The 16542-nt window shown below is 51.6% G+C and overlaps 1 protein-coding gene across 10 annotated transcripts in view; it reads right to left on the bottom strand.

Moving 5' to 3' along the window:
• LOC116955834 (pleckstrin homology-like domain family B member 1) overlaps positions 1 to 16542 on the bottom strand; it is a 155182-nt gene that overhangs the window by 42582 nt on the left and 96058 nt on the right. For 9 of the 10 annotated variants that reach the window (XM_076053775.1, XM_076053770.1, XM_076053771.1 and 6 more), the window contains exons 8-9: positions 2184 to 2361; positions 1540 to 1700 (exon numbers count right to left, since the gene is read on the bottom strand). In XM_076053775.1, coding sequence (XP_075909890.1) covers positions 1540 to 1700; positions 2184 to 2361 — 339 coding nt within the window. The remainder of the gene's footprint in view (positions 1 to 1539; positions 1701 to 2183; positions 2362 to 16542) is intronic. The other variant, XM_076053767.1, reaches the window with a different exon arrangement.

Here is a 16542-nt window from a genome sequence, read left to right on the forward strand (position 1 = left end):
GACAAATCCAGAGTTTTGGATATGATTGATGCAGGCAGTGTGTGTCGATGGCTACGGTGTGTGAAGAGTTTGGAAATCAAATGTGGATTTAATGTTTTTTATTGGGTCAGGAGGCACTGGGGAGAAGCATTGTACATAATTTGGAATATTTGAGAATTCGGAAAGGCCAGACCCCCCCCCCCCCTACATGTGTCGAATTAACAAGGGGTTTACCATTTAAGGTCTCGACACAGAGACATTGGGTCTCTGTGTGTTTATGTTGTGTGTGTCTCTCTCTCTCTCTCTGTGTCTCTGTGTTGTCTCTCTCTGCTTATGTGCCTCCGTGTCTGTGTTTTGTCTCTCTCTAAAATGTAGTTCTACCTGATGACGATTGCTTGTGTTGCAATCGAAACGTCGTACTCCCTATTATTCAATTTATTTTCTTCCTACGTGACTTTACCGAAAGAACCAAAGAGGGTTTACTGTGCTCGAAACGTGTGACGTTGATTCTAAATATGGAGGGAAAAGCCAGAGGACCCGGAGAAAAATCCACGCGACCATGGGGGAGAAAGCGAGACACCGCAAACTCCAGATATACAGCAGGCGTCAGGGTAGGTAGGGGTCGCATCCACGCTCTCCTGTATGCCAGGCGAGGTAGTTAACATCTCCTAGCCACCGTGATGATGATGAGAGAGAGAAAGAGAAAAAGACACCACACACTCCAAATATACAGCAGGCGTCAGGGTCAGGATCGAACCCACTATCTCCTGTATACCAGGCGAGGTAGTTAACATCTCATAGCCACCACAGTGTGCCCCATTTACCTGGCTGTTGGGGCAAGTGGCGTTAGCGAGCACCTGTTAGGGCTGGCAATACGCACGAGCGAGTGTTGTGGCCACCAGTGCTCATGTATGTGCACACAGCATTAGGTAGTCGTTTGTGGCCGAATACACCTAGGGGAGACCCAGGACCGGTTCAGATAATTATCGTCACCGGCGTTGGCGGCCATGAGTGGGAACCGAACTGGAGTCACCGGGTTGGTGAGGCGGCTGTAACCACTGCACCACCGCTCCACACACACACACATGCACGCCTCCAGCCACTTTGTAAAACAAACACACTTCATTAAATAATAAAATTATATATATAAATAACGGGGAGCAGCTGTTGACAAACTGGTCCGGTGACTCGGGAGGTCCCCACTGTATTCGGAGTCGCAGGCCACAGTCCACCTCCCCGCAGCGTTTTCGCTTCGCAGGGGCGAGCAGTCGCGCCACAGGTAGCACACTCCTGGGCCCGTGCCACGCCGTGCCAGGCCGTGCCACGCAGTGCCACGCCGTGCCGCGCAGTACCACACCGTGCCACGCCGTGCCACGCCGTGCCACGCAGTGCCACGCAGTGCCACGCCGTGCCGCGCAGTGCCACGCCGTGCCAGGCCGTGCCACGCAGTGCCACACCGTGCCACGCCGTGCCACGCGGTGCCACGCAGTGCCACGCCATGCCACACCGTGCCACGCCGTGCCACGCAGTGCCACACCGTGCCAGATCAACGGCCCTCACCTCGTCCTGCGCGCTCTCTGTGCTGCTGCTGCACTCGTCACGGCCCCCTGCGGGCCCCTCCCCCCCTCCGCCTCCTCCTCCCCTCGTCGCCATCGTCACCGCGGTCCCTCCCATCTCCTCGCCGGCGTCGTCATGACGACTGTCATCTCCAGGGCTCTGAGCTGGGTGGGAGTGGAGACACGGCGACACGAATCGTCACGGGGACACAAAACGTCACGGCGACACGAATCGTCACGGCAGCACCACCACTACCACCGCCACCATAAAACAAAGATCCCCGTGTAGCCTGTAACAGACAGTAGGGGCAAGTGCTGTTAGCGAGCAGCAGCAGCAGCACCTATGAAGGCCGGCACGGCACACGAGGGGGTGGGTGGCCAGCACCACGCCAGACCGCCCTTTGTCACCCCGGTGGCGACGTTTGCTGCACACCGCGCCGGCTACTCGTTTGAGGCCGAGTCGACCTCGCGGAGGCCCGGGACCGGTTCAGGCAATCGCCAATGGTGTTTGGCCGCGAGCGTGAATCTAACTCCGGCCGGTGGGCTCCTGGCGCAGCGCGCTAACCGCCGCGCCACCGCTCCCCGCAAGCCCTGCGAGTGATTGCTCCTCTCTCACGCTCACGAGGTCCATAACGGCCGCGTCGGTACCTGAGTCCACGGTTGCCGCGGAGACTGGCGCCGGTGCAGCCGCGGCGACGGGACGGGCCTCCTCCTCACCGCTGCCGCCCCCCTCCGTCTTACCCATAATGCCGCGCAGGTCCGAGATGCTGCCCTTCTCGTGATACTCGGCGCAGAGGCTGAGGATCGTTTCCAGCCGCTGGCGCTCCTGCAGGGGCACAAGCAAGTCGCGAGCCGTGGTCAGTCCACTGCTGGGTGGCGGACGGAATTGACCGATGCCACCACCAGGAGGGCGGGGTGAGGGGAGGTGAGTTGGTGGGTGAGTGAGTGGGTGGGTGAGTGTGTGGGTGAGTGGGTGGGTGAGTGAGTTGGTGGGTGAGTGAGTGAGTGGGTGAGTGAGTGGGTGGGTGAGTGGGTGGGTGAGTGAGTGGGTGGGTGAGTGGGTGGGTTATTGGGTGAGTGGGTGGGTGGGTTGGTGGGGTGGTAGGTGGGTAAGTGAGTGAGCGAGTGGGTGTGTGGGTGGGTGTGTGAGTGGGTTGGTGGGTGGGTGAGTGGGTGGGTGGGTGTGTGGGTGGGTGGGTGAGTGAGTGGGTGGGTGGGTGAGTGAGTGGATGGGTGAGTGGGTGGGTGGGTGAGTGAGTGGGTGGGTGGGTGGGTGAGTGGGTGAGTGGGTGGGTGGGTGGGTGAGTGAGTGGATGGGTGAGTGGGTGGGTGGGTGAGTGAGTGGATGGGTGAGTGGGTGGGTGGGTGAGTGGGTGGGTGGGTGAGTGAGTGGATGGGTGAGTAGGTGGGTGGGTGAGTGTGTGGGTGGATGAGCGAGTGGGTGGGCGAGTGAGTGGGCGAGCGAGCGACTGAGCGAGCGACTGAGCGAGCGCGCTTAAAAAACCGCAATATGAAGAACAACACGAGCACACGGTGACTCTTGGCAGTGGGGTGGTGGTGGTGAAACTATCCAGGAACGGCCGCGTAAACTTTACACAGAGGCCTTTAAAAGGACGTGGCAGTGGGGGCAGAGACTCGCACGCGTCTACGACTTGAACCTTCAAGGCTTTGACGCACAGATGCCGTGTGGTTTACACGTCCCCAGCTGGTGAGCGTAAACCTTGCCGGAGCGGCGCTCGTTGCATTGCAAGCCAGCGGCGTCGGTTCAGCAGGACTCACTCGGCCCACATCATGAAGGGGCTTGGATTCGATTCCCGATTTCGGGTGCCTCTGCGTGGAGTTTTCCGTGCGTCTCTACCCCTGTTCTCCAGGAGAGTGCGAGTGAGTGGGGTTTGTATGATCTCCCCCTGTTCTACAGAGTGAGTGGAGTTTGTGTGATCTCCCCCTGTTCTACAGAGTGAGTGAGTGGAGTTTGTGTGATCTCCCCCTGTTCTACAGAGTGAGTGAGTGGAGTTTGTGTGATCTCCCCCTGTTCTACAGAGAGTCAGTGGGGTTTGTGTGATCTCCCCCTGTTCTACAGAGTGAGTGAGTGGAGTTTGTGTGATCTCCCCCTGTTCTACAAAGTGAGCGAGTGGAGTTTGTGTGATCTCGCCCTGTTCTACAGAGTGAGTGGAGTTTGTGTGATCTCCCCCTGTTCTACAGAGTGTGTGAGTGGAGTTTGTGTGATCTCCTCCTGTTCTACAGAGTGAGTGGAGTTTGTATGATCTCCCCCTGTTCTACAGAGTGAGTGGAGTTTGTATGATCTCCCCCTGTTCTACAGAGTGTGTGAGTGGAGTTTGTGTGATCTCCCCCTGTTCTACAGAGTGAGTGGAGTTTGTATGATCTCCCCCTGTTCTACAGAGAGTCAGTGGGGTTTGTGTGATGTCCCCCTGTTCTAGAGTGAGTGAGTGGAGTTTGTATGATCTCCCCCTGTTCTACAGAGTGAGTGGAGTTTGTATGATCTCCCCCTGTTCTAGAGTGAGTGAGTGGAGTTTGTATGATCTCCCCCTGTTCTACAGATTGAGTGGAGTTTGTATGAGTGTGTGTGGGTGACTGAGTGGAGTTTGTATGATCTCCCCCTGTTCTAGAGTGAGTAAGTGGAGTTTGTATGATTTCCCCGTTCTACAGAGTGAGTGCAGTTTGTACGATCTCCCCGTTCTACAGAATGAGTGTAACACGTAGGCTTTCGCAACCAATATTATTCATAATAAAGTCTTTTGGGTTAGATCGCGTTATTTATAAATAACAATAACACACATTACAACTAATTACTAATCTACAACTCATTACTAATCATAACCATTGACTGATTACCTACCAATCGATTATATAATTATAATACCCCCCCTCCACCTCAAATCACTGCACCTGAAATGAGTTAAATGATGACGTCACCCTGCTGCTGCTGTATTTAAGACCGGGAGCAAGTGGAGAGGGCTTTACCATTCTGGCGAATTGCCCGATGATGCTGGATGTAATTACCAGCAAAACGTCGTACTCAAATTTTAAACGAGGGTGATTCACTCTTCAACACACCGGTGGGCTAAAGTAGTGAACTATTTGTCCTTTGTAAACGTGACACTTTTTTGCTGATTGGCCGTGTCGGGTGGTGGAGGGTTACGACACATTTATAAATAACGCGATCTAACCCAAAAACCTTTCATATGAAGAATGAGTGTAGTTTGTATGAGTGTGTGTGGGTGAGTGAGTGGAGTTTGTATGATCTCTCCCCCTGTTCTACAGATTGAGTGGAGTTTGTATGAGTGTGTGTGGGTGAGTGAGTGGAGTTTGTATGATCTCTCCCCCTGTTCTACAGATTGAGTGGAGTTTGTATGAGTGTGTGTGGGTGAATGTGTGTGGGTGAGTGAACTTTGTATTCTCTCTCCCCCTGTTCTACTGCGTGAGATGCCTCTCCGTGGTCCTCCGCTTTCCAAGCTCAAATAACACCACGCACAATGTAACCGGCATCGACCCGAGGCAAATCCCCAGAGCTGAAGTTAAAATAAGATAAATTACCTGCAAATCGCTCAACTGGGGGAATCACACAGCGGCGGCGGTAATCAGAATCAGAATGTTTATACGGAAGGAATCCGATGAGCTATGAAGCTCTTTTTCACAGATGTCCAGTAGGGGCATGGGGTAAGAATGTTACACCAACAAACAATAACAAACATAGGAAAGATAAACAAATCACCCAAACAATGCCAAGCCATCGCCATTCTACCAGGCAATGCCCCACTGAGCTATTGAAGCGGCCTGGTCACCACAAATGATATCCACTCAACATCATTTGGACATTCATAGCAGCGAAATAATCCCAATAGTCTAAGCGAATTATGAGGACCAATAAAGACGCACTCTTTGGTTCTATTCGGTAAAGTCACGTAGGTAAAAAAACAAAACAACAAAAAAATCACGACGTTTCGGCCACAACACAAGTGGCCTTCATCAGGTGAAGGGACCAGACTGTCCAGAGGACAGCGTTGGAGTGAAGAAAGTCAAGCGCAGGTCGCCTCCTTTAAGCTGCGAGGGGGTAAACAGAAAAAAACGCCTTGACAAAGGAATTAGCATAAAATGTAAAGCTGTGCAAGGTTGGAATTAGCATAAAAAATACATTAGCACCACCGTGAGAGTTTGGGATGCCACTAATTGAATAAACATACTGTGCCATTAAAAAATACTTTAACGTTTGGTTCGATTTAGAACATCTTTCCAATGGTTGCTTAATTTGAAACCATCTTCTCGTGCTTGACTTTCTTCACTCCAGTGTGAGTGAGTGCAGTTTGTGTGAGTGAGTGTGAGTGAGTGGAGTTTGTATGAGTGAGTGTGAGTGAGTGTGAGTGAGTGGAGTTTGTATGAGTGAGCGAGAGTGAGTGGAGTTTGTATGAGTGAGTGAGTGTGAGTGAGCATGAGTGAGTGCACTTTGTGTAAGTGAGTGAGTGAGAGTGAGTGCAGTTTTTTATGAGTGTGTGAGTGAGTGAGTGGAGTTTGTATGAGTGTGAGCGAGCGAGTGAGTGTGAGTGAGTGGAGTTTGTATGAGTGAGCGAGAGTGAGTGGAGTTTGTATGAGCGAGCGAGAGTGAGTGTGAGTGAGTGCACTTTGTGTAAGTGAGTGAGTGTGAGTGAGTGTGAGTGAGTTGTGAGTGTGTGCACTTTGTGTGAGTGAGTGAGTGTGAGTGAGTGCACTTTGTGTAAGTGAGTGAGTGTGAGTGAGTTGTGAGTGAGTGGAGTTTGTGTGAGTGAGTGAGTGGAGTTTGTGAGTGTGAGTAATATGGGCTTAACGACGCTCCAAAAAAAAAACAACCCCACTATGGACATTGTTCGTGAAAGCCCTACCAGGGCGACGCGTCAACATGAGCATGTACGTCGAACTTCTTTCACACCCTACGTCGCCGAAGGCATCGAACGGCGGCCGTGGCGTGGCGAGATGGCACGCTGCCTTAGCGGTCGCGGCCTGACTACGATTGTGAGAAGGCGCGTGAGTACGGTGAAGCTCGTTGTGCCTACCCCATGGTGAATGTGTCGAGCAGAGATGGACCCCCACTGTCGCGATCACACAGACGTTACTGTCACAACGCAACTGGAAAGTCAGCCGTTCATTTTTACATGGTACAGGTATTGTTTGGGTTGGATCGCGTCAACCCGCCACCAATACCAATTCAGTGAGGTTTGTCACGTAAAGAGAACGTGACAAATTCGTCGCTAGTACAGCACCAACCGTCTGTGCGTTGGAGAGCCAAGCCACAGCATTTGCAATCTTGGGTACGACGTTTTGCCAACAATTACAACCAGCTTTATCAGGCGACAGCCGGATTTGTGGAGCAGTCCACCTGTTTTTATTTCAGAAACGACCCCCTGGCTATACCAAATGATAGCTCTACGAAGTTGGCTCATCATCATTAGGTGGAAATTGATAGCGGCAGCCAAATTACTCTAAACGCGTTGATTCTAAATGTGGAAGGGGGGGAAAAATGGAGGAGCCGGAGAAAAATCCACGTGACCACGGGGAGGGAGAGACGCAAACTCCAAATACACAGCAGCATGTGTCAGGGTCGGGATCGAACCCACAACCTCCTGCACACCAGGCAAGGTAGTTAACATCTCCTAGCCACCGTGATGATGATGAGAGAGAGACACGCAAACTTCAAATATACAGCAGGTGTCAGGGTCGGGATCGAACCCACGACCTGCTGTATACCAGGCGAGGTAGTTAACATCTCCGACACACAAACACACACTAACACACAAACCAAACATACTGACACACACACACACTGACACACACACACCGACAACAACAACCGCCATTCGCCACTAAGTGGCGGTGACGTCACCACGACGCTTGTGCCAGGCCATGTGCACCTTGAGGCCACGTGAAGTGTCGAACGCCCGCTGGCAGGAGGTCACGGGGCAGACCCAGGTGCCATGGGTCGACTGACTGAGATGACTGAGATGACTGGCTGATGCACCACCTGTGCCCCTTACTGTGCCAACCTGCTGTGCTTTAGCCACCCGGCGCTCCGCTCGTTGTTGTGAGCGTCGCTCCTTCGCCCTCCGTTGTTGTTGGAGGGCGACTGCCTCCAAAAGCCCAGTAGCATCTTTCACGAGCCTCCTCCACAGAGGCCGATCTTGACACCGCTGGTACCAGTCATCGGCAAGTCCACTCAGCTCCACGTCCTCCTGTACCACATCACTCCATCTCTTCTCTTGCCCGTGCCGCGCCCGTTTAGCCCCCTTGGCCGAACAAAAGCTGTGTCGGCATGCGGTGGCTGGGCATGCGGGCTACATGACCCAGCCAAGGCAGCCTTGCTTGCCGGAGGAGCTCACCGATGGGACCTTGCCCAGATATTTCAAGGATTTGTGAGCTCCTCATACAATCCAGTCTGGTTAAACCCAGGATGGATCGTAGGCAGGCTAGCCTAAATGTTTCTAACGGGCGAAGATGTTCCATTAAGGGGGTCCACGTTTCGCAAGCGTAGAGAAGGGAGGAAATGACCGTGGCCGAGAAGACCTGAAGCTTAGTGCGACAGACCAGGTAGCTTCCACACAGCGTTACGCAACCGATGAAAAGATATTGCCGCTCGACTGATTCGGAGTGAGACCTCTGCTGTTAAACTGGAGCCGGTCACACCGACACACACTGATACACACACACCGACACACACACACTGACACACACACACGTTACTCTACAGACAGTGACTCACGGGGAAAATGTTGAATTCATTCTTGGCACAAAGGTGATTACACACTAACCACACACACAAACTGACGCACACGCATACCGACACACACACTGACACACACACGTCTGACATACGCTTGCACACACAAGACAACACACACGCACTAACAACAACAAGCAGCATTTGACACTAAGTGCCGGTGACGTCACCACGGCGATTGTGCCAGGCTAGGTGCACTTTGAGGCCACACACACCCACACATACACACGTTCACACACACACGTTCACACACACACACACGTTCACACACACACGTTCACACACCCACACACATACCATATAGTACACACACACAACACACATACGAAATAGTACACACACACCCACACACATACCATATAGTACACACACACACCACACATACGAAATAGTACACACACACCCACACACATACCATATAGTACACACACACACCACACATACCATATAGTACACACACACCACACATACGAGATAGTACACACACACCCACACACATACCATATAGTACACACACACCACACATACGAGATAGTACACACACACCACACATACGAGATAGTACACACACACACCACATACGAGATAGTACACACACACACACACCACATACGAGATAGCACACACACCACACATACGAGATAGTACATACACACACTCACCCCAGACTGCCTTCAAAGGTTTACACAGTTCGCGTTGGTGAGTGGCGTGGTGAGTGGCGTGGTGAGTATTGTGGTGAATGGCGTGGTGAGTGGCATGGTGAGTATTGTGGTGAATAGCGTGGTGAGTGGCGTGGTGAGTGGCATGGTGAGTGGCATGGTGAGTATTGTGGCGAGTGGCGTGGTGAGTGGCATGGTGAGTATTGTGGTGAGTGGCGTGGTGAGTGGCATGGTGAGTATTGTGGTGAGTGGCGTGGTGAGTGGCATGGTGAGTGGCATGGTGAGTATTGTGGTGAGTGGCGTGGTGAGTAGCGTGGTGAGTATTGTGGTGAGTGGCATGGTGAGTATTGTGGTGAGTGGCATGGTGAGTATTGTGGTGAATGGCGTGGTGAGTGGCGTGGTGAGTGGCGTGGTGAGTATTGTGGTGAGTGGCGTGGTGAGTAGCGTGGTGAGTATCGTTGTGAATGGCGTGGTGAGTGGTATGGTGAATATTGTGCCGTGCCGGCCTTCATAGGTGCTGCTGCTACTCGCAAACAGCACTTGCCCCTACATCCTGTTAGGGCTATCTGGGGAATCTGTATCTTTGTCTTGTGAGTGTGAACGTGTGTATTGTTAATGTACAGAGTGTATTGTCTGTGAGTAATGTGTCTGGTGTGCATGTGCGTGCGTGTGTTTCTGGTGTCTTTGAAATGCTGTGTATGTGTGTGCATGTGTGTGTGTCTTTGTCCGGCAAAACAACCCCCTACCTCCTCGCGGTGCCGGACGGGCAACTCTGTCGTGGACGGTGCTATGGGGAGAGGGCCAATTCCGATTGGCCCTCTCCCCTCATGGCGTCTGTGACCACCACAGTGGCTAAACGGGGGCTCTGGATGGGTGCGAGGGGCTGGTAACCCCTCCACCTTCAAAAAATTACCACGAAACCACAACTTAAATGTCTAACTAATAAGCTTGTGCCGGAGGCCCCAGGGGGAAAGGCGTCTATGACGTCTCCTGGCCAAACCCCAATAGGCAGAGCCAGGAGATTTAATCTCTACCCTCGGGGTTCCTCCAGAAACAACAAAAAACCACTTCGTGTGGCCACGTGGAATGTTCGAACGCTCACTATGGAGGAGAGGCTGCCACTCCTCTGTCGGGAGCTGGACCGGTACCGCCTGGATCTCTGTGGCATTCAGGAGGTCCGGTGGACCGGTTCTGGCTCCTGCCACCATGAGGGGTGGACAGTCCTCTACTCGGGGCAGCAGACTCCCAAACAACAGGGTGTGGCTCTTCTTTTGAACAAAAGAATGAAGGGTGCATGGGAGCATGGCGGTGAGGTGTGGGAAGCTGTAAGCCCCAGGTGACTTTGGGCTCGCCTTCCTATCAACCGGAGGCGAGGAGTGGTGGTCGTGGTTACTTATGCCCCCACCGAAGACGAACATCCGTGGAGGGATGCAGGCAAAGCCAATGAGTCAGATGCCTTCTATGACCTCCTGTCACAGGTGCTGGCTAAAGTGGCCCCTCGGGATAGAGTCATCTTGTTGGGAGACTTCAATGCCCGAGTTGGTCATGATGCTGACACCTGGTCTGGAGTGATTGGAGGGCATGGGCCAGATCAGCTCAATAACAACGGTAGGAGGCTGCTAGATTTTTGTGCAGCCCATGGGCTTGTAATTACCAACACGCTGTTCCGGCATCGGCGCATCCACACAACATCATGGATGCATGCCGGGTCCAAGCAAGAACATCTGATGGACTACATAGTGACGGACCAGCGGATGCGAGCCCATGTCCTTGACACCAGGACCTACCGTGGAGCTGATGTGCCCTCTGACCATCGACTAGTCATCTGTAAGATGTGCCTGCCATTCTTCCACTCCGGTGGTGGGTGTACACCCAGGACCCCATTCCAACCTAAAGTGGCCTGGTCTCAGTTAGCTGATGAAAGTTGCAAGCAAGAATTTCATCATCGCTTGCGGCTGGGGTTGGCATCGTCCCCCACTCCTCCTGATGTCGAGGGTAAATGGGCGAGGCTTAGGACTGTGACTCATGCAGCTGCAATGGCTGCTTTGGGTACGTGGTCCAGACCTCCCCAGAGACCCTGGCTGACAGAGGTGTTCAGGATAGTTGAGAAAAAGCGACAGGCCCACTGTCATCGGCTACAGAATCCCACGTCAGAGAATGAGGAGGCTTACCGCAGCCTTCGCTCGGAGGTTCGGAGAGCCATGAGGCGCTGCAAGGATGGGTGGTGGTCGCGGAGCTGAGAAGGAGTCTGCCTCAGTGGTTCGCGATCACAAATCTCTATTTCACTCCATCAAAAAAGTAACCCGCAGCGCCACACCTATTACCATCATTAGGGGAAAAAATGGTGTTCCAATCTCCGACCCCAGGAACAGGTTTGCAGATTTCCTGAGCATTTCTGAGGGGAAACCCCTCAGCCAGGAAAACATCGTGGCACAAAGTGGGGATGACCCTGCTGAGGCTGCGGTGCCTCAAATATTGGAAGAAGACACCCCCTGTGAGTGGATGGCTGAGGTGCCATCTATTGAGGAAGTACTGAAGGCGATCCGGAGTCTGAGACCAGGAAAGGCACCGGGCAGAGATGATCTCCCAAGCGAAATGCTGAGGGAGGGTGGCGTTTGTGCAAGGACTGCCCTATATGACATCATAACAACAGTCTGGACCACTGTATGGGTTCTGCAGGATTAGAAGGATGCCTTGGTGGTCCCCCTCTTTAAGAAGGGGGACCGCACAGACTGTAACAACTACAGGGGCATCTCACTCCTCAGTGTGCTGGGAAAGGTCCTGGCAAGGATTATTCAACATGGCCTTGCCAGGCACGCTGAGGAGAGGCTTGCGGAGCCTAAATGTGGTTTCAGGAAAGGGCGGTCTTGCACAGATGCCATATTTTCTGTCCGTTTGCTACAGCAGAGGTGTAGGGAATTCCAACAATACCTACATCTCTGCTTTATTGACCTGGTCAAGGCCTATTATACCATCAGTAGGCCTGGGCTCTGGGTTGTTCTTCGTGCTTTTGGAGTCCCTGACCCTCTGCTCACGATCATTAAGGACCTTCATGATGGTGAGCGGGCCCGGGTAAAACTACGTGGCCGGGAGTCAGAGCCATTCCCTGTACACCTTGGGGTGCGACAGGGATGTCCTCTGGCTCCCACATTATTTAACATCTATTTTGACCACGTAGTTCGTGAAGCCTTCAATAGCTGTACCGGGGGAATCTCCATATGGTACAGATATAATGGGAGGCTGATCGATGTCCGGGTGCGGTCAAGGGATGACTCCCTATTGCTCAACCACGTTATCTATGCCGATGACTTGGTAATAACTGCTCATTCAGAGGAGGAGTTGGAGACGCTGCTGCTGAGACTGGAGCGTGCCACTAAGAGATGGGGCCTTACCATCAGCCCCACCAAAACTAAGCACCTGCCTGGGTATTTTGTACAATCGGACACTCCACCCCCACAACTCCCAATCGGTGATGGGGCAGTTGTGGAGAGAGTGGAGAGTTTCCCATACCTGGGCAGTGTGCTTATGACTGGCTCCAGTTTAACGGCAGAGGTCTCACTCTGAATCAGTTGAGCGGCAATATCTTTTCATCGGTTGCGTAACGCTGTGTGGAAGCTACCTTGTCTGTCGCTCCGCACTAAGCTTCAGGTCTTCTCGGCCACGGTCATTCCCTCCCTTCTATACACTTGCGAAACGTGGACCCCCTTAATGGAACATCTTCGCCCGTTAGAAACATTTAGGCTAGCCTGCCTACGATCCATCCTGGGCTTAACCAGGCTGGATTGTGCGAGGAGCTCACAAATCCTTGAAAGATCGGGCAAGGTCCCATCGGTGAGCTCCTCTGGCAGGCAAGGCTGCGTTGGCTGGGTCATGTAGCCCACATGCCCAGCTACCGCATGCCGAAACAGCTTTTGTTCGGCCAAGGGGGCTAAACGGGCGCGGCACGGGCTAGAGAAGAGATGGAGTGATGTGGTACAGGAGGACGTGGAGCTGAGTGGACTTGCCGATGACTGGTACCAGCGGTGTCAAGATCGGCCTCTGTGGAGGAGGCTCGTGAAGGACGCTACTGGGCAGTTGGAGGCAGTCGCCCTCCAACAACAACGGAGGGCGGAGGAGCGACGCTCACAACAACGAACGGAGCGCCGGGTGGCTAAAGCACAGCAGGTTGGCACAGTAGGGGGCACAGGTGGTGCATCAGCCAGTCATCTCAGTCAGTCGACCCGTGGCACCTGGGTCTGCCCCGTGACCCCTGCCAGCGGGCGTTCGACACTTCACGTGGCCTCAAGGTGCACATGGCCTGGCACAAGCGTCGTGGTGACGTCACCGCCACTTAGTGGCGAATGGCGGTTGCTGGTGTATGAGTGTGTGTGTGTGGTGTGTGTGGTGTATGAGTGTGTGTGTGGTGTGTGTGGCGTGTGTGGTGTATGAGTGTGTGTGTGGTGTGTGTGTGGTGTGTGAGTGTGGTATGAGTGTGTGTGTGGTGTGTGTGTGTGGTGTATGAGTGTGTGAGTGTGTGTGGTGTGTGTGTGGTGTGTGTGGTATGTGTGGTGTATGAGTGTGTGTGGTGTGTGTGTGTGTGGTGTGTGTGTGGTGTGTGCGTGGTATGAGTGTGTGTGGTATGAGTGTGTGGTATGAGTGTGTGTATGAGTGTGTGTGGTGTGTGTGGTGTGTGTGGTATGTGTGGTGTATGAGTGTGTGTGTGGTGTGTGTGTGTGGTGTGTGTGTGGTGTGTGTGTGGTGTGTGTGTGGTATGTGTGTGTGTGGTATGAGTGTGTGGTATAAGTGTGTGTATGAGTGTGTGTGGTGTGTGTGTGTGTGGTATGAGTGTGTGTGGTGTGTGTGTGGTATGAGTGTGTGTGTCGTATGAGTGTGTGTGTGTGGTATGAGTGTGTGTGTGGTGAGTGTGTGGTGTGGTATGTGTGTGTGGTGTGTGTGTGTGGTGTGTGTGTGAGTGTGTGTGTGTGGTATGAGTGTGTGTATGAGTGTGTGTGGTGTGTGTGGTATGAGTGTGTGTGTGGTATGAGTGTGTGTGTGGTATGAGTGTGTGTGTGGTATGAGTGTGTGTGTGGTGTGTGTGGTGTGTGTGTCTGTGATGTGTGTGGTGTGTGTGTGTGTGTGGTATGAGTGTGTGTGTGAGTGTGTGTGTGGTATGAGTGTGTAAAACCCCCTTCAGCAACACCCCATGATACAGCACAATACCTGTATGCCCGCAAAGTCTGTAAGGATGGTCATTGGCTTTGTGTGTGTAAAAACACACGTGTGTGTTTGTGTAAAAACACACGTGTGTGTGTGTGTAAAAACACACGTGTGTGTGTTTGTGTAAAAACACACGTGTGTGTGTGTGTAAAAACACACGTGTGTGTGTGTGTGTAAAAAACACAAATGTGTGTGTGTGTAAAAACACAAGTGTGTGTGTGTGTGTAAAAACACAAGTGTGTGTGTGTGTGTAAAAACACAAGTGTGTGTGTGTAAAAACACAGGTGTGTGTGTGTAAAAACACAAGTGTGTCACGTGTGTGTGTGTAAAAACACAAGTGTGTGTGTGTGTAAAAACACAAGTGTGTGTGTGTGTGTAAAAACACAAGTGTGTGTGTGTGTAAAAACACAAGTGTGTGTGTGTAAAAACACAAGTGTGTCACGTGTGTGTGTGTAAAAACACAAGTGTGTGTGTGTGTAAAAACACAAGTGTGTGTGTGTGTGTAAAAACACAAGTGTGTGTTTTTAAACGCAAGCGTGTCACACGTGTGTGTCTGTAAGAGACTGAGTGTGTGTAATTGAACACGTGTGCAACAAGTGTGTGAGTACTATTACTAATACTGTGTGTGTGTAAAAACTCAAGTGTGTGTGTAAAAACACAAGTGTGTGTGTAAAAACACAAGTGTGTGTGTGTGTGTAAAAACACAAGTGCGTGTGTAAAAACGCAAGTGTGTCACGTGTGTGTGTAAAAACACAAGCGTCTGTGTGTAAAAACGCAAGCGTGTCACACGTGACCGAGTGTGTGTAAGTCAACACGTGTGCAACAAGTGTGTGAGTACTATTACGAGTGCTATTACTAGTACTCCCACACTCCTAACACACTCTTTACACGCGTTCTAGTACTCACACACACACACGTGTGAGTACAAGTACGTATCACGAGTGTTAGTGCGTGTAGGGTGTCTGTGTGTGTGTATGAGAGAGAAGGGTGTAACAGGAGTGTGCAAGCGAGTGAGTGAGTGCGTGTGAATGAGTGTGAGTGCGTGTGAATGAGTGCGAATGAGTCTGTGTGAGTGTTAGTGTGTGTTAGTGAGTGTGTGTGTGTTAGTGAGTGTGTTAGTGTGTGTGTTCTAGTGAGTGTGTTAGTGTGAGTGTGTTAATGTGTGTGTGCTAGTGAGTGTGTGTGTTAGTGAGTGTGTGTGTGTTAGTGAGTGTGTTAGTGAGTGTGTGTGCTAGTGAGTGTGTGTGTGTTAGTGAGTGTGTGTGTGTTAGTGAGTGTGTTAGTGAGTGTGCTAGTGAGTGTGTGTTAGTGAGTGTGTGCTAGTGAGTGTGTTAGTGTGTGTGTGCTAGTGAGTGTGTTAGTGTGTGTGTGTGTGCTAGTGAGTGCGTATGCTAGTGAGTGTGTTAGTGAGTGTGTTAGTGAGTGTGCTAGTGAGTGTGTTAGTGTGCAAGTTAGTGTGTTAGTGTGTGTGTGTGTGTTAGTGAGTGTGTGTGTTAGTGAGTGTGCTAGTGTGTGTGAGTGTGTGTGTGACTCACCCGGAAGAGCGAGATGCGAGTGTGAAGCGAAGTGGTGTAAGCAGTGACACTTTGAGCAGTGGGCGGGGCCATACAGACCCATTCACACACTCACACTGACACACACTAACACACACTGACACACACTAACTCACACTGACACACACACTAACACACACACACACACTCACTAGCACACACTCACACTAACACACACTAACTCACACTGACACACACTAACACACACTAATTCACACTAACACACTCACACTTACACACACTAACTAACACTAACTCACACTGACACACACTAACACACACTAACTCACACGAACACACACACACTCACACTAACACACACTCACTAGCACACACTCACACTAACACACACTAACTCACACTGACACACACTAACACTAACACACAAACTAACACTAACAAACTCACACTAACACACTCACACTAACACACACTAATTAACACTAAATCACACTGACACACACTAACACACACTAACTCACACCGACACACACTAACACACACTGACACACACTAACACACACTAACTCACACTAACTCACACTAACACACTCACACTAACACACACTAACTCACACTGACTAACACTAACACACACTAACTCACACTAACACACTCGCACTAACACACACTCAGACACACACTAACACACACTCACACACTAACACACACTCACACACACTCACCCTTTAACACACACTCACACACTAACACACTCTCACACACTCACACATACTAACTCACACTAACAAACTCACACTAATACACACTCACACACACTTACACACACACTAACACACACCAACACATACTCACACACTAACACACACTGACTC

This window comes from Petromyzon marinus, chromosome 62, assembly GCF_048934315.1.
Source record: "Petromyzon marinus isolate PM22_M1 ecotype Great Lakes invasive population chromosome 62, UKy_Petmar_22M1.pri1.0, whole genome shotgun sequence".
NCBI classification, from domain to species: domain Eukaryota; kingdom Metazoa; phylum Chordata; class Hyperoartia; order Petromyzontiformes; family Petromyzontidae; genus Petromyzon; species Petromyzon marinus.